The sequence below is a fragment of the Rhinoraja longicauda genome, chromosome 13, assembly GCF_053455715.1.
Source record: "Rhinoraja longicauda isolate Sanriku21f chromosome 13, sRhiLon1.1, whole genome shotgun sequence".
Taxonomy (NCBI): Eukaryota; Metazoa; Chordata; class Chondrichthyes; order Rajiformes; family Arhynchobatidae; genus Rhinoraja; species Rhinoraja longicauda.
In genome coordinates this window covers 28,663,262-28,686,317 of record NC_135965.1, presented here as the reverse complement: position 1 = coordinate 28,686,317, position 23,056 = coordinate 28,663,262, and the positions used below count along the sequence as shown (strand labels likewise).

The 23,056-nt window shown below is 45.8% G+C and overlaps 1 protein-coding gene across 1 annotated transcript in view; it reads left to right on the top strand.

Annotated features, from left to right (window-relative positions):
- Nucleotides 1-23,056, top strand: part of LOC144599596 (glypican-1-like) — a 137,546-nt gene that overhangs the window by 75,250 nt on the left and 39,240 nt on the right. The window contains exon 3 of the mRNA XM_078410664.1: nt 17,128-17,519. Within this exon, the coding sequence (XP_078266790.1) occupies nt 17,128-17,519 (392 nt within the window). The remainder of the gene's footprint in view (nt 1-17,127; nt 17,520-23,056) is intronic.

Below are 23,056 nucleotides of genomic sequence, written 5' to 3'. Positions count from 1 at the left end.
GGGCATCGGTTCTTTATGTCAATATGAACTCACACGGTCAGAACCAGTCATTCCTTCCAACCAGTTCTTTGAGTTCTCCAAAATTCAGTGGGGGAAAAAAAAAAATCAAAAATGTAGAATGGAGGCACCCGTTTTAACAAGGAGTTCTGCGCGTGAGCCGACTTCTTTTTCATTTTCATTTTCATAAAACCGGGAATTCCAGGTGGTAGCTCACTGTGGGGCCAAAGGACGAGATGGCAGAGTAACGTATCTCTTCGAGCTCTGTCTTGCTTTTCCTCTCCGCCCCTCCTTCACCCTCGTCGTGCTGTAAGTTCCACTGTTTGTATCCATATGTCCCTTTGTTGTCACCTCTTCCGTAGCCAACAATGGACCAATGTGGGCTCCATCTTTCCTTGGTCATTGGTGCCACCTCTGATCTGTTTTGAACCTTTTCACACCTTTCCCTCTCCCCTGACTCTCAGTCGGAAGAAAGGTCTCGACCCGAAAGGTCACCTATTCCATTTCTCTCTGGTGACGCTGCCTGGCCCGCAGAGTTACTCCAGCATTTTGTGTCTATCTTCTATTTTGACTATGAATGGCTTGATCAGTCAGCAGTCTACTGTGCTAAATTGTTTCAAAGCAAAGTTGTTTATGCATGCATGTTGTTCATTTTAATAAGTACTAAAACATTGTTAAGGAGAATAAACAAAACACTGCAGATGTTCGAAATCTAAAATGGTGCAAATAGTAGGTCAGACAGTGTCTGTGGAGAAAGAAACTGTGCTGTGTTTCAATGAGTTATGATGAAGCCGCCTTCTCCATTGACACAGCCTGATTTGAGTATTTCCAACATTTTCTGTCTCTAGTTTTACACGTTTTTCCCCCCAACAAGGCAGAATGACCTGAGGCAGAATGCCTTGAATGGTTCATCTTAATAGACAATAGACAATAGGTGTAGGAGTAGGCCATTCGGCCCTTTGAGCCAGCACCGCCATTCACCTTGATCATGGCTGATCATCCACTGTCACATCCCGTTCCTGGCTTCTCCCCGTATCCCTTGACTCCGCTATCATTAAGAGCTCTATCTAACTCCCTCTTGAAAGCTTCCAGGGAATTGGCCTCCACTGCCTTCTGAGGCAGAGAGTTCCACAGCTTCACAACTCTCTGAGTGAAAAAGTTTTTCCTCATCTCCGTTCTAAATGGCTTACCCCTTATTCTTAAACTGTGGCACCTGGTTCGGGACTCCCTCAACATCTGGAACATATTTCCTGCCTCTAGCGTGTCCAATCCATTAATAATCTTATATGCTTCAATAAGATCCCCTCTCATCCTTCTAAATTCCAGAGTATACAAGCCCTGTCGCTCCTATCTTTCAACATACGACAGTCCCGCCGTTCCGGGAATTAACCTCGTGAACCGAAGCTGCACTCCCTCAATAGTAAGAATGTACATCCTCAAATTTAGAGACCAAAACTGCACACAATACTCCAGGTGTGATCTCACTAGGGCCCTATACAACTGCAGAAGGACTTCTTTGCTCCTATACTCAACTCCTTTTGTTATGAAAGCCAACGTTCCATTAGCTTTCTTCACTGCCTGCTGTACCTGCATGCTTACTTTCAGTGATTGATGAACTAGGACACCCAGATCTCGTTGTACTTCCCCTTTTCCTAACTTGACACCATTCAGATAATAGCCTGCCTTCCTGTTCTTACCACCAAAGTGGATAACCTCACATTTATCCACATTAAACTGCATCTGCCCACTCACACAACCTGTCCAAGTTACCCTGCATCCTCATAGCTTCCTCCTCACAGTTCACACTGCCACCCAGCTTTGTGTCATCTGCAAATTTGCTAATGTTACTTTTAATCCCTTCATCTAAGTCATTAATGTATATTGTAAATAGCTGCGGTCCCAGCACCGAGCCTTGCGGTACCCCACTAGTCACTGCCTGCCATTCTGAAAGGAACCCATTTATCCCTACTCTTTGTTTCCTGTCTGCCAACCCATTTTTTATCCATGTCAGTACCCTACCCCCAATACCACGCGCTCTAATTTTGCCCATTAATCTCCTATGTGGGACCTTATCAAAGGCTTTCTGAAAGCCCAGGTACTGGCTCTCCCTTATCCATTTTCCTAGTTAAATCCTCAAAAAATTCCAGAAGATTAATCAAGCATGATTTCCCCTACGTAAATCCATGCTGACTCGGAACGATCCTGTTACTACTATCTAAATGTTCCACAATTTCTTCTTTTATAATTGACTCCAGCATCTTCCCCACCACCGATGTCAGGCTAACTGGTCTATAATTTCCTGTTTTCTCTCTCCCTCCTTTCCTAAAAAGTGGGATAACATTAGCTACCCTCCAATCCACAGGAACTTGTTGGTAATGTGCTGAGATCAGGACCTATTTTGTAATAAGGCTGCACTGCGATAAAAATCAAGCTCAATCTAAAATAAGTGTTTTGCATGGAGTGTCGACTTTGTAAGCAGTGCTTCTTCGTAAACTCGTTTAATGCATTTTCTATTCCAGTTCGCTGCATGGATGTTAGTCAAGTGCCAGTGTTAGAAGTTTTTTATTACATTGGATCCTGAGTGGTATTCATGGATGTAGGAGGAGTGGGCAAAGCCTGCATTTATCACCCGTTCTTTGTGAAGGTGACAATACAATGCCATCTTAAACCACTGTATAGCTTGGCGAGTCTAGTTAACAGAGGAGTGTGTTGGTGAGGAATTGGTAACTGATATAGACCAGACTGGATATGGATCACTGGTTTCTGTGGCAAGGGAAATTAGTGAATGATTGGATTTATGTAGTAATCTGACAGCTTCATGGTCAATTTAGTTAGAACTGAATTATATTAATAAAGTACAAATTGTGAAATGCATACAGTGATATTTGAACAGATCTTGTGTCCATTTTACAAATCCAGCAACCTGGTCATTATCCAAGTGGATATTGTCTGACATTTCATCTGTTTTCCCAAGGAAAACATGACACTCCAATTTAAACAAACCTTCGTCCACAGACTAGGACTTTCCTGGAGTGCACTGCCTGAGAGAGTGGTTGAAGCTGGGCTGCCGACAGTATTTAACAATATATAAATGAACACTTGAATTGCCTTGGCACGGATGACAAAGGACAGAGTGCTGATGATTGGACCACTAGTTGATTCAGACATGTTGGGCTAAATGGCCTGTTTCCATACTGTACAGTTCTGTGATTGAGATAGTGTACTTGGTGGTCAGCATGGACATGGTGGCCCAAAGGGCTGTGCTGCAAGATTCCATGACCTTGGTTTAAAATCTTGTTAGTCGCTAATGCCTGTCATGACAACTGACTGAGGCTAGAGCCTCTTGCCATTAGGCCACACCATGCATTGTAACTGTTCCAAAACATTTCCTAAGGAACTCTTAAGATTGAAATTTAAAAAAGAGAAAATGGCAGAAACACTTAGCACATCAGGCAGCATGTGTGGAGAGAGAAACAGTTAACGTTTCAATTGGAGACCCATTCTCAGAGCTGTTCTGATGAATGACCTTCAGTCTGAAATGTTTGAGTCTGTGCTTTTTTTCCATTGATACTGCCTGACCCGCTAAGTGTTTCTAGCATTTTCTGCGTTTATTCAGATTTCCAACCTCAGCCAGTTTGTTTTTTAAAATTTTGAGACTGACTTTGTTCCTTACGAATGCCCTTACATTCCCTTATGAATGTAAGCTGATGGAATGCATGTGTCCTTCACCATAATGGAATAGCCTGACGATGTCAGAGCCTGCATTCCAAATGATTTGTCGGGACATTCAAGTCCTGGTCACATGGATATAGCACAAAAATACATTCAATATCATCCGCAGTCGTTGTAATAATAGTGTTAAAATTCCCTGTGAGTGACTTCTGATAAGAAACTCCTTCTGCCGCCAGTGGTGCTGCGTTTGAGTGTTTATCCCTGTCTGTTGCCTTCCATATTGTATGTAAGCCACTGCAATGAGACTATTCTTCTAACATATTTCTTCGGCTCTGAGTGGTTGAGAGGATTGACTGCTGGTACATCTTATGCTGGTACATGATGCTGATCTTGCTTCTGAATCAAAGCTTTGGATGCTGCCCTTTGATTGTGGGTTATCAAAGGGCTATTGCACACGGTGGGAATTTCCTGGCACTCTTGGCTACCATCTCCATGGTAGTCACAATCTGACATGGAAGTCAAACCCAATGGGGTTTATTTGGTACCAAATAGCTTTGTCTGTTTCATCTTTTGGATGAAATATGAGCCTGTCTCTGAACAATATAACAACCCTATTGCAATTCTCCTCGATCCTCGAGAGCAGTGCTCACGATTTCTTTAGATTGCATGTGCTAAATTCATAACTGCCCACTATCTCAAACAGCCACGGGTAAAAGTATGTTTTCAATCTTTGAACTGTCTCCACAAACAAGTTATCTGTAATGTTCCACAGTCTGCTAACAAAGTGAGTATGTGATACATTTTGTCGGCAATAGCTGCAGGTAATATTGCTTTCTTACAATCTCTCTCCTTGCACATTCTCTGCATTATCTTCCAGCTCAAGAATAGTATTGCCTTGAGAAACATCTTTGCGTGGGATGTGATTGCTTCACGTGCCTTGTCATACACTTGCAGACTGCCAATGAAGAATGCTTCATTTTCTTTCTCTTCCCACCTGTGTGGTGTAGCCATGCGCGAGCCCTCCTGTGTGGTGTAGCCATGCGCGAGCCCTCCTGTGTGTGTTACACTTCACACCTTGCTTGCTCCATTATTTCTAGACGCGTCATTTTCCTTTCTTCATAATTACGTTACAATGGCTTGGTGCTGCCTTTAGAGAGCTGTGTCACAGTGAGAAGCAGCTGGCTGGATGTCGCCTTGTCTCCTTCTGATCGGGCCCATGGAACCCGCGCAAACCGGACTGACTACGCCACAGGCAGGAGGTGAAGTCTTCAGGGTCCTTTTCCTGCCATTCCTTTGCCAACAGCCGCAGATTTACACCAAGTCCACGGAAAGGAATACTGTTCTTAAAGGCACAATGTTGATCATTTTTAGTTTTAGTTTAGTTTACAGTGTGGAAATGGGGCCTTTGGCTTGCTGGGTCCGCGCTGACCAGCGATCCCCAGAAACTAGCACCACCCGACACACACTAGGGACAATGTACAATTTTACCAAAGCCAATTAACCTACAAACCTGTTGGAATGTGTGAGGAAACTGGAGCACCCGGAGAAAACCCACATGGTCGCGGGGGTACAAACTCTGTCCAGACAACACCCATAGTCAGGATTGAACCCGGGTCTCTGGCGCTGTAAGGCAGCAACTCTACCCCTGTGCCACCGTGCCACCCTTTGTATGTTAAACATATAGTAATGTATTTAAAGCCAGAACTTGGATATAACGAGTTCAGGGGAGTTAAGTCACTTTGAATAAGGGCACGTGACATGCATATTTAAAACCAATTATAACAGTCACACTGTTAAAAAAGTAAGAATATTATCCATGATTAGCACTGCAAAATGGAAGTATTTTAGCAGAGTACAATATTTTTGTTGAAGCAAATTTTCCATAGCACCTACATGTGGTGCATACTTTATATACACACATAATGATGTCACTACATCTTCTGACCACACAACTTAATTGTGTAATTATATGTACACGTACTACAGAGGGGTTTGGTTGGAGGGATGTTGTCAACAGGATCTGAGGTAATCACGAGGGGTGAGATGGGAGAGATCATCAAGGAAGAACAGTAAAAGGAGAAATAAAATGATCTCCTGGGACTCCGATGGTGCTATAGAAAATTAGCTTTCAAATTGTAGCATGCTAAAAATAGCAGTACCGACCCTGGTTAAAAATGGTGCTTTTTAAATTGCTTGACTGTTATAATTGGTTTTTAATGATGTTAGACCAACACCCTTGTTCAAAGCTTTCATGGGCCTCAATCTTCTGGTTAAGGTCTGCAGAAGAGGACGTGGCCAAAGCTGTCTATATCACGTGTAGGAAGGAACTGCAGATGCTGGTTTAAATCGAAGGTAGACACAAAATGCCGGAGTAACTCAGCGTCTCTGGAGAGGAATGGGTGATGTTTCGGTTCGAGACCCTTCTTCAGACTGTTTATACCATTCTGCATCACATAGCCTGTCCCGAGTATTATGCATACTTCTGCAAAGGACCCGCGATTAATGTGAAGAAAGGTGAAACCAGCCTACTTTTGATAATACTGTTTTTGTGTGGCCCACTGAAACACAAAACTATTACGCTGTCGAATTTCTAACCCCTTGGTTTTCCACTAAAATAGGGAGGGATGATGAGATCACAAGGCATAGGGGAGGAAGAGGAAAGCTGGTGTGGTGAGGGGAAAGAGTAAGTGGGAGTTGAGGTTTTGGGGCAGAGGAATGTGGAGATGAGAAAAGAAAATGGTGCAGTTGGCACGTTGGGCTTGCTCAGTGAGCAACATTTGGTCAGGATGGCAATCGGCCTCTTGCAGAGTTGAGGCATGTGGTCGTCGAGGTGAGATAACTGGAGAGCTGAGTGCAGAGTGTGGGTTCCCAATCAGTACTGCGATCTGGACGAGCTCTTCCTCTATGACTTTATTGAACAATTACGTGAGTCTCCCTGCTCTTTTCTTGTTTGTTGTATCTTGTACTTTGGAAAGTTAAACATACGCATCAAGGGAGACTTACACAGCTGCCGACAGAAAATATCGTCGTCTGTATGTACGTGTACATTGTGTGTTTGTCTTGCGCTTGTGTTGTGCTTGTCTCTGTGTGTTGTCTGCCTCTTTATTTCACCCTTTGCTGTCATCTGTTTGGGTTGTTTTCCACATTTGATCTCTGCCTCTCTGCTTCCCTTCCAGATCTGCTTTCTCTTTGTCTCTTCTGGTTTCCACTTTTCTCATATCCACTTTTTGTACAATTGTTCACCTGTCTGCTTGTTTTTATATCTGTGCCCATCACTGGGTGGCATAGTGGTGGAGCTGCTGCCTCACAGTGCAGAGGCCTGGGTTCAATCCTGTCTCCGGGCGATGTCTGTATGCAGTTTTTACATTCTCCCTCTGACCGCATGGGTTTTGTCCAAATGCTTTTCGGTTCCTCCCACATTCCAAAAGCGTTGAGGTTTGTTAGTTAATTGGCTCTCTAAATTGCCCCTAGTGTGTAGGATGTGAAAGTGGGATAACAGAGAACTGGTGACTGGGTGATAGATAGTTGGCATGGACTTTGGGGGCCAAAGGACCAGTTTCCATGCTGCACCTGTAAATTTGCATTCCCACCTTTGGCATTTTACAGTCTGCCTTTCTCCATGCCCGTCTCCGTAACACGCTAATAAATTTGTCCCCCTCTGCCCCCCTCTGTCTCTCCATATGGCCAGTTACCTGTTCTACAGTTTGTCTCGAGCTCATAGTCACACACATTCACACATATTCTCTCACTCCAGACTCAAACTCCCTCTCCCTCACTTTATCTTTTTCTTTCTCTTCGTCTCATAAGATCACCAAGTCTACTCCTCCATTCCATGGCTGATCTTTCTTTCCCTCCTAAGCCCATTCTGCCTTCTCCTCACAACCCTTGACACATACCTCTTTCTGCCTCTCTCCCTCTTATTCCCCTCTTTCTTTCCCTCACTCTTTCCCTCTCCATCTCTGTCCTACTATCTGTCTTTCTCTCCTTCCCCTCTCTATCTCGGTATCTCTCACACACTCTCTCCCTCTCTCTGTCTCTTCTCCTGTCTCTTCCCCTTTGCTATCTCTCTCCCTCACTTTCTTTCACTCTTGCTATTCCTCTCTTTTTTCTGTATCTTTTCCCCCCTCTTCGCTCTTCTCTTCATGTGCCTCTCTCTATCTTGATTTCCTTCCCCCACCCCCACACCCTCGTCTAATCCTACCACTGACGAAGATGAAAAAGCCAACAAAATAACGTTATGAAAAGAAAATATTCCCATCCACTACTTGTTCCAGTCAGACTCCTCAAACAGTGCCTGCTTATTGTGGGGGAAAAAACGTGGAATACAATGTGATTATTCAGTCCACAGATGACGGAGAGGCACTTTGTTACTTGTGCTAAAATAGGAGTCAGTGTTACCAGCTGTCAGGAGGGTGGGCAGACCTGGCGGAGTTGCTGTGTGGTCTAATCCCCAGCACAGCCGAGGGTGAATTTTCCCTTCTTTCTGTAAATTCTCGTCTGTGATCTGGTCTTCCAGTGGCTCACTGAGGGTCTGAGTCAGGCTTGTGCTTGACTCCCATTTGTTTCTTCAACACAAGCTGGTTTTGGGAGTGGCAGAACCGAGCACAGATGCTTGGCACAGAGCCCGGAACAGCTAGTGTAGCAAGCCCGACTCTTCCAGTGTCGGGCTGGCTGTGTGATGCCCACACTGCAACTGAACCTGGTCTCAGCCGAGGTGCCTGGGTGACCTGCTCCAGCCCCTGCCCCAGCACCGAGAATGAGTCCTCTCTCGGTCTCAGACCTCATCACGAGGGTTTGCAGAAAACTAACAGAGCCTCACTGCCCCCTGGAACACAAAGCCCGACAGGGTGGAGAATGCAGACACAATGGTAGGTTTCAAGAATGAACTGGATAAATACATCACTTGTTCCGTGACCTAGTGATGACGAACTGGCAAAGCCAACAAATTTAACCATATAACATTGAATATTTGGCCGTACAGCATGGAAACAACCCTTTCAGTCCAGCAAATGTCAGGGCGTAGAGGAAAGAATTGGAACGCCTGGAGGATACCTACTGGGAGAACGTGAATACTCCCCTGAAACAGCACCTGAGGTCAGGATTGAACCAGGTTTCCTGGAACTGTGAGGCAGTGGCTCGGTGTGGGAGTTTGTGCCGTCGGTGTGCCGTCCACTTTACTACCAGTCATTTCAGATCACCCACATTGATGAAAGGATGCGTTCACCATTTCAATTGCAAAAGAGCCCTCTTATCATGCAAGTAAAGTGAAACCTGGAGCCATACCTGCAGCGAAACCTGTGGTCCAAATCTGTCGATAGTCTCATGGGCGGCATAGTGGCACAGCAGTGGAGCTGCTGCCTTACAGCACCAGAAACCCAGGATCAGGATACTGTCTGTGTGGGAGTTTGTACGTTTCACCCTGTGACCTCATGGGTTTTCTCTGGGTGCTCCGGTTTCCTCCCACACTCCAAAAGCGTGCAGGATTATAGGTTAACTGCATTCAGTAAATTGTCCCAAGTGTGTAGTATGGAACTTGTTTACAGGTGGACTCGGTGGACCGAAGGGCCTGTCTCCACGCTATATCTTTAAAGTCTAAAGTCTTCTCCTGTGAAGATAAAACACACATTTGTTGAATTTCTACGCCATTTCCTTATTTCTGCATATAATTTCTCCTGCCTTGGTAATTTTTGTTGATATATAGAAAGGAAAAGATTATCAAATGTAGTATCTTGCTTTAAGAGACCATAATGGATAATCTTTTTTCTTTTTATCTATCTTCAGAAGTGTTAACAGTCTGGTTGATAATGCTTCTCCGTAGATTATATTCATATTCTGCTTTCCATTTCTTTTTATCGATTTATTGGGCCTCCTTTGCTGGATTTTGAGAAGCTCCCAAGCCTCGGGCTCGCTGTTGTATTTGGCAGTATTATAATCCTTTCCCTTGGATTAGTTCTGATTTTAACTTCCCTCATTAGCCATGCTGGGCCACTTTCCTGCTGGGTTTTCCTGCCTTATTTGTTCTACGCTGTGTACTAATTCTTTAAATGTTCGCCACTGTTTATTTACTGTCATATCTTTTCATGTAGTATCCCAATTTAGTCAACTCTTGCCTCTTTAGATTTCAAACAAATCACTCTCAATCTTGATGTAAATTCTATTGTATTAGGATCAATCTTTCAATGGACGTGTTAACTGCTTGATTATAGGTTAATTCTTTCTAATTGTACAATACTAGATCTAAAATAGCCTGAATATAGACTGGAGTAACTCAGCGGGACGGGCAGCATTTACATAGAAAATAGAAACATAGAAAATAGGTGCAGGAGTAGGCCATTCGGCCCTTCGAGCCTGCACCGCCATTCAATATGATCATGGCTGATCATCCAGCTCAGTAACCTGTACCTGCCTTCTCTCCATACCCCCTGATCCCTTTAGCAAAAAGGGCCACATCTAACTCCCTCTTAAATATAGCCAATGAACTGGCCTCAACTACCTTCTGTGGCAGAGAATTCCACAGACTCACCACTCTCTGTGTGAAGAAATGTTTTCTCATCTCGGTCCTAAAAGACTTCCCCCTTATTCTTAAGATGTGACCCCTGGTTCTGGACTCCCCCAACATCGGGAACAATCTTCCCGCATCTAGCCTCTCCAACCCCTTAAGAATTTTATACGTTTCTATAAGATCCCCCCTCAGTCTTCTAAATTCCAGCGAGTACAAGCCTAGTCTATCCAGTCTTTCTTCATATGAAAGTCCCGCCATCCCAAGGATCAATCTAGTGAACCTTCTCTGTACTCCCTCTTAGGCAAGAACGTCTTTCCTCAGATTAGGAGACCAAAACTGCACACAATACTCCAGGTGCGGTCTCACCAAGGCCCTGTACAACTGCAGTAGAACCTCCCTGCTCCTAAACTCAAATCCTCTTGCTATGAATGCCAACATACCATTCGCTTTCTTCACTGCCTGCTGCACCTGCACGCTTGCTTTCAATGACTGGTGCACCATGACACCCAGGCCACGTTGCATTTCCCCTTCTCCTAATTGTTCACCATTCAGGTAATACTCTGCTTTCCTGTTCTTGCCGCCAAAGTGGATAGAACACTTTCTGGATAGAAGGAATGGGTGATGTTTTGGGTCGAGACCCCTCTGTTCCCTCACTAGTTCTCTAAATTTGTATATCGAGGAACAATGTCCTGCACACTCCCTGAATGTACCTGCACACAACTACTAAGCAATTTTGGTTTGCTCAGTTTATATCCAGAATAAAGTCCCTCATGATTATTGTACAACCACCTTTACTTTCCCAATTTATGTCTGCTTGGCATGATCATTAGTGTTTGGGGCTTATAGACGACTCCCAATAATATTTTATCACCCAAACCATTCATTTCACCTTTCTGCATTTCAGAGGGATGGTTCGCTTTGTAACTCGCTGGTCAACTCTTCCGCTACCTGAATACCATATCCCATCTTATGGCACTTTCCCATGCAGTACAGGTGATTCACTAACTGTCCTTTCGCCTCTTCCCTTCCCACCACCCAGAGATCCAAACAGTTCTTCCAGGCGAAGCAATGGTTAGCCTGCACTTGTTTCAATCGAGTGTACTTCGTTTGGTCCTCACGATGTGATCTCCCATGCTCTGTGGAGACCCTACGCAGATGGAGGAATCCCTTTGTGGAGCACCTGCGCTCAATCCACAGGAGACCCTGAGCTTCCTGCTGCCATTTTAAATCCCCATTCCACTCTACCCTCTCTCAGCATTTTATGCCTATCCTTGGTGTAAACCAGCATCTGCAGTTCGTTCCAACACATTAGCCAGCCACCAGTCTTCTGGCACCTCCTCACCTGTGGAAGAAAAAGCGAGAGCTGATGTGTGTTAGCAATTGGTCTGGGCTGTCTGATTAGGCAGGAGAGATGCACTAGCTGCAGTTTTCACCCGTGGTTATTGTATTGCAAAGTTCACCGGCGCGTACGGATGTTAAATGGGAACGGCATGAGCCTTTGTCTGCAATGCCCTTGAGAAAACGCAAGGAACATGCTGGCGGGTGGCTACTTGGCCAATGTACTCTGCACCTTGAATGTTAAAGTGATCAGTATCACTGCTGCATGACAAGAAAATGGAGCAAAGAGCTTTCACGGAACAGGCAACTATTTAATCAATTGCTGAGAAAAATCGATTGGAACTCTCCCTGTGCTCGGTTACAGGAGACAGAGTCTCGCCATGGTCCTAATGAGTCAAGCTGAATGAAAGGGAAATTAAATGTCTTGCATCTTGGTGAATTTTACAAAGCTCCCTTTAAAAATTTACAGCACTCTGACGTACACTTAATCAAAGAAAGACAGCAGTTGTAAATGGTAACAGCTTCTCATTAGCTACTAATAAAAACTGCTGCTCTGGGTTTAAACTCAATTTGCAAAGATGCTGAGCACTACATCCAAAGTGCTATGAATGTTTTCCGAGGACCTTTGCGGGTCAACACGATGGAATATTCCATTATACCTCCCCTGCACAGGGACGATTTGTGATTGGCAGTGAAGCGGTCATTATATACTGGCGTAGGACTGAGCTCTGCTGTACATATTCAAATAGACACCAAGTCCAGGTAAATCACTGATATCTTTGCTGTATTTATTCACAAAATGCTGGAGTAACACAGCAGGTCAGGCAGCATCTCAGGAGAGAAGGAATGGGTGACGTTTCGGGTCGAGACCCTTCTTCTACATTGACTGTGGTGTGGAAAAGCCGCCATTAACCCTAACCTCTATTTTCAAATTCCTCCACCTTCTTGATCTTTACAACAGAAGGGTAGCACCGTGGTGCAGTGTTAGAGTCACTGCCTTATGGTGGCAGAGACCCTGGTTCTATCCTGACTACGGGTGCTGTCTGTATGGAGTTGTAAGAAAATAACTGCAGGTGCTGGTACAAATCGAAGGTATTTATTTCACAAAATGCTGGAGTAACTCAGCAGGTCAGGCAGCATCTCAGGAGAGAAGGAATGGGTGACGTTTCGGGTCGAGACCCTTCTTCAGACTGATGTCAGGGGGGCGGGTCAAAGGAAGGATATAGGTGGAGACAGGAAGATAGAGGGAGAACTGGGAAGGGGGAGGGGAAGAGAGGGACAGAGGAACTATCTAAAGTTGGAGAAGTTAATGTTCATACCGCTGGGCTGCAAGCTGCCCAAGCGAAATATGAGGTGCTGTTCATCCCATGCTGAACTCACTGACTTCATACACTTCACTTCCAATTTCCATCCTGCTCTTAAATATACTTGGACTATCTCCGACATCTCCCTCCCGTTTCTAGACCTCACCATCTCCATCACAGGAGACAGACTAGTGACTGACATCTACTATAAACCCACTGACTTGCACAGCTATCTGAACTAAACTTCTTCCCACCCTGTCTCCTGCAAAAAGTCTATCCCCTACTCCCAATTCCTCCGTCTACGTCGCATCTGCGCCTGGGATGAGGTGTTTCACATTAGGGCGTCAGAGATGTCCTCATTCTTCAGGAAACGGGGCTTCCTCTCTTCCATTATAGATGAGGCTCTCACTAGGGCCTCTTCTACATCCCGCAGCTCCGCTCTTGCTCCCCCTCCCCCCCATTCGTAAAAAGGACAGAATTCCCCTCGTTCTCACCTTCCACCCCATCAGCCAGCGTATCCAACAAATCATCCTCCAACATTTCCGTCACCTACAACGGGACCCCACTACTGGCCACATCTTCCCATCCCCTCCCCTTTCTGCGTTCCGCAGAGACCGTTCCCTCCATAACTCCCTGGTCCACTCGTCCCTTCCTACCCAAAGCATCCCATCCCCGGGCACTTTCCCCTGCAACCGCACGAGATGCAACACCTGTTCCTTTACCTCCCCCTTCAACTCCATCCAAGGATCCAAACAGTCTTTCCAGGTGAGACAAAGGTTCACCTGCACCTCCTACAACCTCATCTATTGTATCCGCTGCTCTAGATGTCAACTTCTTTACATCGGCCAAACAAAACGCAGGCTCGGCGATCGTTTCACTCAACACCTTCGCTCAGTCCACCTTAACCAACCTGATCTCCCGGTGGCTGAGCACTTCAACTCCCCCTCCCACTCCCAGTCTGACCTTTCTGCCATGGGCCTCCTCCAGTGCCATAGTGAGGCCCACCGGAAATTGGAGGAACAGCACCTCATATTTCGCTTGGGCAGCTTGCAGCCCAGTGGTATGAACATTGATTTCTCCAACTTTAGATAGTTCCTCTGTCCCTCTCTTCCCCTCCCCCTTCCCAGTTCTCCCTCTATCTGTCTCCACCTATATCCTTCCTTTGTCCCGCCCCCCTGACATCAGTCTGAAGAAGGGTCTCGACCCAAAACGTCACCCATTCCTTCTCTCCTGAGATGCTGCCTGACCTGCTGAGTTCAGCATTTCGTGAAATAAATACCTTCGATCTGTATGGAGGTTCTACTTTCTCCTTGTGACTGCATGGGATTTCTCCAGGTGCCCTGGTTTCCTCCCACACACCAAAGACATACAGGTTTGGAGGTTAATTGGCTTCGGTAATATTGTAAATTCTTCCTAGCGTGTAGGAAAGACAGCGTTAGTGTACGGGGATATTGCTGGTCGGCGAGGACTTGAAGCGCCGAAGGGCGTATATCTCTAAGGATTATGGAGCTTCTCCAACTAGTGTCTCTTGTTTGTGTCTAATTTGCATCATCTCATAAGCGCCTGCAGGTTCCTGTTCCAGTCACACAACATTCTGACCTGGCAGTTTATCATCAATCCTTCATCATCACTGGGTCCATGTCCAGAAGCTCCCTCCACAGCAGCACTGAGGGAGTTCCTTCCTGCACTGTTTCAAGCGGGCAGCACATCACTGGCTTGCTTCTCAAAAGGCCAAAATGGGGATGGACAATAAATGGTAGTTTTGCCAGCAACACCCAGATCTAGCATATCCCCATGGCTGTTTTGACATTCCACCAGAGAGCACAGATCAGAAACATGTGGACCCAAGAAAGAGTTGCAGGGGTGTAGATGGCACCCCTTGCACCTTCTCTGCCATTCAGTAAGATCATGGCTGATGTGCTATCTGAGTACAGCTGTCCCATGCCAACCCCCATGTCTATTGATTCCCTTAATGTCCAACCCTTTCTCGGTCTCCATCTTGAATATACCAAGAAACTGAAGGTCCACTGTCCTCTTGAGTGAAGAAATGTATTCTGACCTCTGCATCTATCGGTTGACCTGCTATTCTGGAACGGTGACTGTAGACAGCACGGCCAAGGGAAAGCATCATCACTGTGTCTACCTGATAAACCTCATAAGAATCTGCACCTTGCCCTGGCAGAAGATGAGGTTTGTTCCTCAGGCTTGTGTTGGGCCCCATTGTAACAGCCAGAGAGGTCCAAGTGGGAGTGAAAAGGGGAATTAAAGTGGCAGGCAATCGGAAGCACAAGGTTACTTCTTCTTTCGTATGTCAACTACAACAATGAAAAGTGACAATTGGTGCTTCAGAGTACCGTAGTTGACGCTTTGCTGCAAATGTTGGCAGTTCTGTAGAACTACCCAGGGTGGATGACGAGGACGTAAAGCAGCTCCCACCCCAAGGTTACTTCTGCAGACTGAACGCATGCTGTACAAAGCAATCTCCCCATCTGCCCATCTGCTCATCATTCAATATTAGTCTCATTTTTATTCACCCCACATTTCCATTAACTTGTACAAATCTTCTAACCTGCATACAAGGAGCAATTTACAACTGCCAATTAACCTACCAAGCAGCTCGTCCTTGGGATATGGAAGGAAACCTAAGCACCCAGGGGAAGCAAACTGCACACAGACAACACCAGAGGTCAGCATTGAACCTGGTTCTTGGCCTGTGAGATGAATGATTTATGCCCTGGGATGGGTTTCAATTTCTGACCTTTACTTGAAACCCGGGAGGTGAATATTTCTCTGCTGGGAATCTCTCAGACTTTTGCTTGATGTCTTTGGTAGCTTTTGACAGGGGAATCGCATATACACCCTGACTTGGGAAAGCAGCAGATGAATGTTTCCATTAAGCTGGAAGCTGTGGCGATTTATAAGGATGTTACGAGGACTCAAGGGTCGAAGCTACAGGAAGCTGGTGGGCAGGCTATGGATTTATTCCTTGGAACGGAGAAGGCGGAGGTGTGATCTGACAGAGGCGTATAAACCATGAGTGGAAGAGATAGGGTGATGACTTTTTTTTATCAGGGTAGGAGAATCAAAAATAGAAAGCATAGGTTTAAGATGAGGGGAAACATTTATATGGAACCTGAGTGATGACTTTTTCCGCATAGAGTCGTGGTTGTATGGAACGAGCTGCCAGAGGAGGTAGTCAATACTGAAGAAGGGTCTCGACCCGAAACGTCACCCATTCCTTCTCTCCCGAGATGCTGCCTGACCTGCTGAGTTACTCCAGCATTTTGTGAAGAAATAGTCAATACTGGTTCAATAATAATATTTTAAAAACATTTGGACAGGTACATGGATAAGAAAGGTTTAGAGGGATATAGGACTAGTTTAAACGGGGAATCTTGGCTGTCATGGACGATTTGGGTCAAAGGGCCTATTTCCATGATGTGTGACTCCCATGTGGAACACATTAGTTGGATAGCTTATCTACAGATAATGGGCCACGTTGATCTCTCCCTGTGCTGTATTGTTCTATAATTGCCGTCACACCTAAAACAAGCAGCAATATTGACCTAGCAAAATCACCTCATGGTTCAGTTATCAAACATTATTCAGCACCAAACTCCACATGCTCTTTGAAGGGATGTATGGCGAGAATGACCAACATTCAGGAAAGGTGCAGCTGAGCTTTCCTTGGATACTGTAAGAGCGATCCTGGGCCTTCAGGAGCTCAAAGGGTTCAAAATAATTTGGCTGGGGTCTGTTTCATCGCATCTCTTTTTGCAAGTATGAATGAATGAATGAATGAATGAATGAATGAATGAATGAATGAATGAATGAATGAATACGTTTATTGGCCAAGGAATGTGCCTTGGTGCTCTGCTCACAAATGACAACACAAACATACAGTTAACAATTAAGAATAAAACATAAACACATCAAAACAATAAGGATACAACATTACGGTCTAAACACGTGGGTGAAAATAAACCAGAGCAAAAAAATTTACATATAGTAAATGGGGGCCCATGTGAGTTTAAAAGGTGCACTGAGCCTCAGGTAAGTTTAAAGAGAGCATGGGAAATGGGACCCATATGAATTTAAAAGATGTAAGGGAAACAGAGCTTGGTCAACTAGATGCTGAATCATCAGGGTGTCCCCATGAATGCTGGCATCTTTGAGAAGGAGTGAGCAGCTGGGTTGTGTGGGTGGGTAGAACTGGCAGAGAATGTATTGTGATTTGGGTCTGAGGAGGAGAGGGTCCAATGTGTTTTATATTTTGGCCACAGTGAGTAACCATTTTGGCTTTCTCATCCACAGACTATTTCCAAGAACTGCTGGACCAATCAGAAAAGAACCTCAACCGGAAGTTCACGCACATGTATGGACTGCATTACTTTGAGAACAGCAAGATCTTCAAGGACTTGTTCAACGAGCTGCGTCGCTACTACAAGGGCGCCAACATCAACCTGGAAGAGGTGTTGAACGAGTTCTGGTCGAGGCTGATGGAGCGTCAGTTCAAGTACCAGAACTCACACTACCAAATCAGCGATGACTACCTAGAGTGTATGGTAAAGCACGCGGAGCCACTCAAGCCCTTTGGTGAGGTGCCGCGCTTCTTCAAGATACGGCTAACCCGCGTCATCATTGCAGCTCGTTCCTTTGTTCGGGGTCTCAACATAGGCACAGACGTGGTGCGGAAGGTCTCTCAGGTATGTACTGAGTCCTTGCCCAGGTTCTTTCTTACTTATCCAGTAAATGCATCTCAGTGTCACAGTGAAACGCCAACAACCTGCGATCCTAATGTTTGCAAATCCTAGTGGGTCTGTCCCTAGTTCACCTGATTCTGCATCTCACGATCCTTCTAAACTTACCAGGGCGCATCCCATACTCCCTCTGAACCCCACTCGGCGCCCTTTCCCCAAAATGCCTTCACCGGAGCCCCATTGTCATGCTCTTTCAAAGCTTTGGAGGGAGAGAGTGGCTGACAGCATAATCCAGGCAAAGACCCCTGGCACACAACAGCGGTTGATATTCCAATTAATTGTACAGGACTTAAAGCAAACGGCCGACACCAATCATTCTTTGAGATGCTGTAACACACAGGGACAGTCAGGAACCCACACTTTCCAGACTTACAAGGACTCTGGTTCCTCTTCCTACTCGCTGGATGACTTCAAAGAATCTTTCCAGGCTTGCTGCTCCAAACTACAATTTCAACATTAACAACAAATGGATTGTGATTGATGTCTAAGGCATGGCACTCATTCAAGACCAATGGTATTGCTGCCTCGGTTTCATCAGTCTCTTAGGTCAAATAGAGTCCAAATAGGTCATGGGCCATGTGGCCATCTAATACATAGTGGCAAGTCAAACTTTCCTCTGCCAGTGAACGACATGACAATGGACCAATCTGTGTTGACAGATTAACCAAGTGACAACCACCGTTGAGGCAATCTCAATAGAGTATCTTTGGGATAAACTCCCACTCCAAGCAGAATATACAATGCCTTTATGAACAGCAGATTCAATTGACGAAAGTTGCTTAGACAAGGATCAGAAGACCACAGTTGTTGGAAGGTATTACAGGTCCTCCCCAGGTTACAGCAGGGTTCCCTACCAGTGAACTGTCCATAACCCAGGCAGGTCACAACGCAGAAGTGCAGCCCCAAATTGATTTCCCACATGGCAGAGGCGACTGCAGCCCTCCACAGTAGCCGGCAAATACGTCCCACTCGGCATCCAAGCATCAACTTCGGTAATAACATAACATAACATAACATAACAACACTTTATTGTCACTCGGCTTTTTACACTGAACGAAATTTCAGCAGTCAAACAAAACACAGCAAAAAAGAAAAGAACACAGGACACCCGACCCCAACACAAACATCCATCACAGTGACTCCAAACCCCCCCTCACTGTGATGGAGGCAACAAAACTTCCCCTCTCTTCCCCCCGCACCCACGGACAGGCAGCTCGACCCCTACCGAGGCAAACGACACGCACCCCCCGCAAGGGGATGGAAGGCCCCGCGGCCGAGCCGCCCTGGGCACCGAAACGTCCCGCGGCCGAGCCGCACCGGGCACCGAAACGTCCCGCGGCCAAGCCGCACCGGGCGATTTTAAGTCCAGCGGCCGAGCCGCACCAGGCACTGAAACGTCCCGCGGCCGAGCCGCGCTGGCGATGTTAAGTCCAGCGGCCAAGCCACGCCGGGCACCGAAACTACCCACGGCCGAGCCGCGCTGGCGATGTTAAGTCCAGCAGCCGAGCCGCACCGGGCACTGAAACGTCCCGCGGCCGAGCCGCGCTGGCGATGTTAAGTCCCGCAGCCGAGCCGCGCCGGCGATGGAAGGCCCCGCGGGCGAGCTGCGCCCCGGGGAAGAGACCTAATAAAGAAAGGTTTCCCCCACCCCACCCCACCCCCACACCCCACACCCCACACCCCACCCCCCCACCACACATACACAGCCAAAAACAGAAACAAAAACCATCCCAACACCGACACAAACAAAAAAAAGAAAAAAAGACAAACAGACTGCCAGAGAGCCGCAGCCGTTAGGCGCAGCCAACTCCTCCTCCTAATGGACCCGCGTGTGTAGGATAGTGAAAGCATAGTGAAAGCATACAGGGATCACTGGTCGGCGCAGGCTTGGTGGGCCGAAGGGCTCGTTTTTGCGTTGTATCTCTAAACTAAACTAAACTACATAGGCTGCCCATGTCAACTGTTCATAACCTGGGCAGAACTTGTGCTTGGGAGGAATCTCACAACTTCAGAATGTGCTTGGATTGAAAGTGGAATTTGTGAACTTTTCCCGATTGATCCTGGAGGCAATGAACTGCAGGAGCTTTTAACTGGGGATTCTATGCGGCTTCTGTTTGAGGCAAATGTTGGAGACTGGGACAGCTGTGGATGTGCGAAAGAACAGCTGGGAATGTAGAGTGAAAGCAACAGTGGAATGGGAAAAAATAGTTCCTTTCTCTGACTTCCACATGGTTCTTTGTGGTAACAAGCGGTGAGCTGTGACAATGCAGGGAGGTGATGAGGGCGAAGAGGTGCCCGATGTCCGTATATCACACCTTCAGCTCCCTTACAGAACACCTGGTCACCTGGAAGCGGCTTTGCACTTCAAAGGATTTGTTCAAATGTTATGGTTCTTTGGAGTTGGGCAGAGCTGGGCTCAAGGTCCCCACATGTTTGTTAGTTGTTGGTGAGACCACACTTGGTGCTGTATGCAGTTCTGATCGCCCAGCTATAGGAAGGATGTCATTAAGTTGGAAAGGGTGCAGAAATAATTTACAAGGATTTACCTGAGAGCGCGAGCTTGAGATATAGGAAGAGGTTGAATAACCTGGAACTTTATCTTTGGAGTGTTGGAGGTTGAGGGGTTTACCTTACGGAGGTGTACAAGATCAAAGGCTCATGGATAAAGTGAACACGCACAGTCTTTTTCTCAGGGTAGACGATTCTAAAACGAGAGGGCCTTGGCTAAAGGTGAGAGGGAAGAGATTTAGGAAGGCTCTCAGGGGCAAGTATTTCACTCAGAGGGTAGTCCCTATACAGAATGAGCTGCCAAATGAAGCAGTGGAAGCAGATACAATTATGACTTTCAAACGACATTTGGCCAGATATGGGTAGGTTTTACACGGCTATGGGCCAAATGCAGACAAATGAGATGAGCCCAATACGCCAGCTTGGACGGCATGGACAAGGTGGGCTGAAGAGCCTGTGTCCGTGCTGTACAGCTCTATGCCAATTACGACAAGGCTTTTTGCCCAATCAATTAGGCTTTGCATGCTGTTCACAGACCACGCAGCGACAAGCTAATTTTGCATGAGTGACGTCTGGATATGTTTTGCATGGCATTTAACATGACTGTTCATTGTGAGTAGGGCAGTATGCAGAGGATTGGGAACAGTTTTAGTGACCTAAGCAATCCGTGTAGTGAGTAGATTGGGTTTTTGATTACATTCTGGAAGGTCATACAAAAAATGTTTCCTGCATATTAAAATTTGTCGGCCAATATATCACAGTCAGATTAGTAGAACTGGACAAGATAAGCGTGCTGCCATGCTCTGCAAGACCACAACTCTTTAATGCTGACACATTTTTCCATTTTGCTGTGTTCACTATCATTGCCAGTGCTTAGTGTATATATAGGCAAGCGTGATCTTAAATATACACAGAAAGCACAACACACAGATATGCATGATCTCACACATACGCATACAGTCTCTCTCTTTCTCCCCGCGCGCATACAAAGTTTTGCATGATCTCTCTCACATCACACACCTGTACACATTCACAAACATGCATGATGATGCACATGCACACAAACACACATGATCACACACACACTCAAGCATGTTTAATCTTGTACACACATCCCTGTGTGCGTGAGCTTGCACACACTACATATTGCAATATTTGACATAGTAAGACATTTGTACATCTGACTGTTCATGTGCATATGACAATAAACTCTGTTTGACTTGACGTGATTTGGCCCATATGAGTCTGCACTGGATGCGTAAGAGAGATATCAGATTAATTTGGTGTGGCAGTAGTTGCTGTATGATTTGTGATCCAGAAAGAGTCTCCAATCTCTGGGAGATTCAGTGTATTCTAGATGTGATTGAATTTTCTTTTGGAAATACAAATACAACCCAGCCTACTGTACATTTGGAACACATCCTTTAGTGCGTCAGTCTCATAAAGAATTTCCTTTACATTTTGCTCGGGTTCCCTAACACAGGGTTATACTCTGGAGCTCTGATAGTCCTTGCCACCACCATACCAGTTTGAGCAGGAGACAGCCAACCGCTGATGTGACATTCAGCATCAAGTTTCTATAAATGTCTGCATTTGACTGTATCAGTTGAATGTGTAAGGTTCAAGTAAGGAGTTAATGGGGAATTTGCTTTCAGCTTTCTGTGTACAGAGGACCCCTGATGTTAACTGCAGCCACATGAGATATCACTGTCTATTATTGATCATTGTGTTATTGATCTGTGAGGGCCAGCCAACTTGATCAGCTGGATTCCGCTCTTCCATCACAAGCCACTTAAAATTAGATGGTATTTATTCACAAAATGGTGGAGTAACTCAGCAGGTCAGGCAGCATCTTAGGAGAGAAGGAATGGGTGACTTTTCGGGTCGAGACCCTTCTTCAGACTGATGTCAGGGGAGTGGGCGGGACAGAGATAGAATGTAGCTGGAGACAGTAAGACTGGTGGGAGCTGAGGGGAAGGTGATGTAGAGAGAGGGAAAGCAAGGCCTATTTGAAGTTAGAGAAGTCAATGTTCATACTGCTAGGGTGTAAGCTACCCAAGCTAAATATGAGGTGTTGTTCCTCCAATTTGCGCTGGGCCTCACTCTGACAATGGAGGAGGCCCAGGCCGTAAAGGTCAGATTGGGAATGGGAGGGGGAGTTAAAGTGCTGAACCACCGGGAGATCAGGTAGGTTGAGTTACCGCTGGGGGTCCTTCTCTCCAGAGATGCTACCTATCCCGCTGAGTTACTCCAGCATTTAGTGTCTAGCTTTGATTTAAATCAGCATCTGCAGTTCTTTCCTGCGCAAAATGTACAAAGTGTTGGGGTAACTCAGTGGGTCAGGCAGCATCTGTGGAGAATTCGGGTCTCGGCTTGAAGCGTCACCCAGCCATGTTCTCCACAGATGTTGCCTGACCTGCTGAGTTACTTCAGTGCTATGTGTCATTTTTGTAAACCACCATCTGCAGTTACTTGTTTCTACAAATGGGACAAGCTTAGATGGGCATCTTGATCTGTATGCTGTTTAACTCCATGACTTTAATCTTGAGCACTAATAAAACAGCCATCCAATGAACAACACAGATAACATGGGATTTTCTCCAGTCCTTGGGCCTAGAGGGTTCATTTACCTAATTCACCCTGCTATCAGAAAGCCACCATGGACGAAACTGTTCAGAGGCTGCAATATTTCACAGGAGAGGTGATCTTTCGGCAAAAGGATTTGAAACGAACGATGAGATATGAGTAAGAATAAGAAGGAAAGAGGATCTCTATTCTTTAGAATTTAGAAGAATAAGGCATGTTTTTATTGCAACATATAAGATGCGCGACAGACCAGATGTTGAGATGTTTACAATAGTGACCAAATCTCAACCAAGGACACATAGAAACTGAGAATGGGACCGGCCATTTAAAATGGGACGTGGGAATGTCTTCTCTGGATTTTGTGGTCGCAGAACATTGTGGAGGCTTGA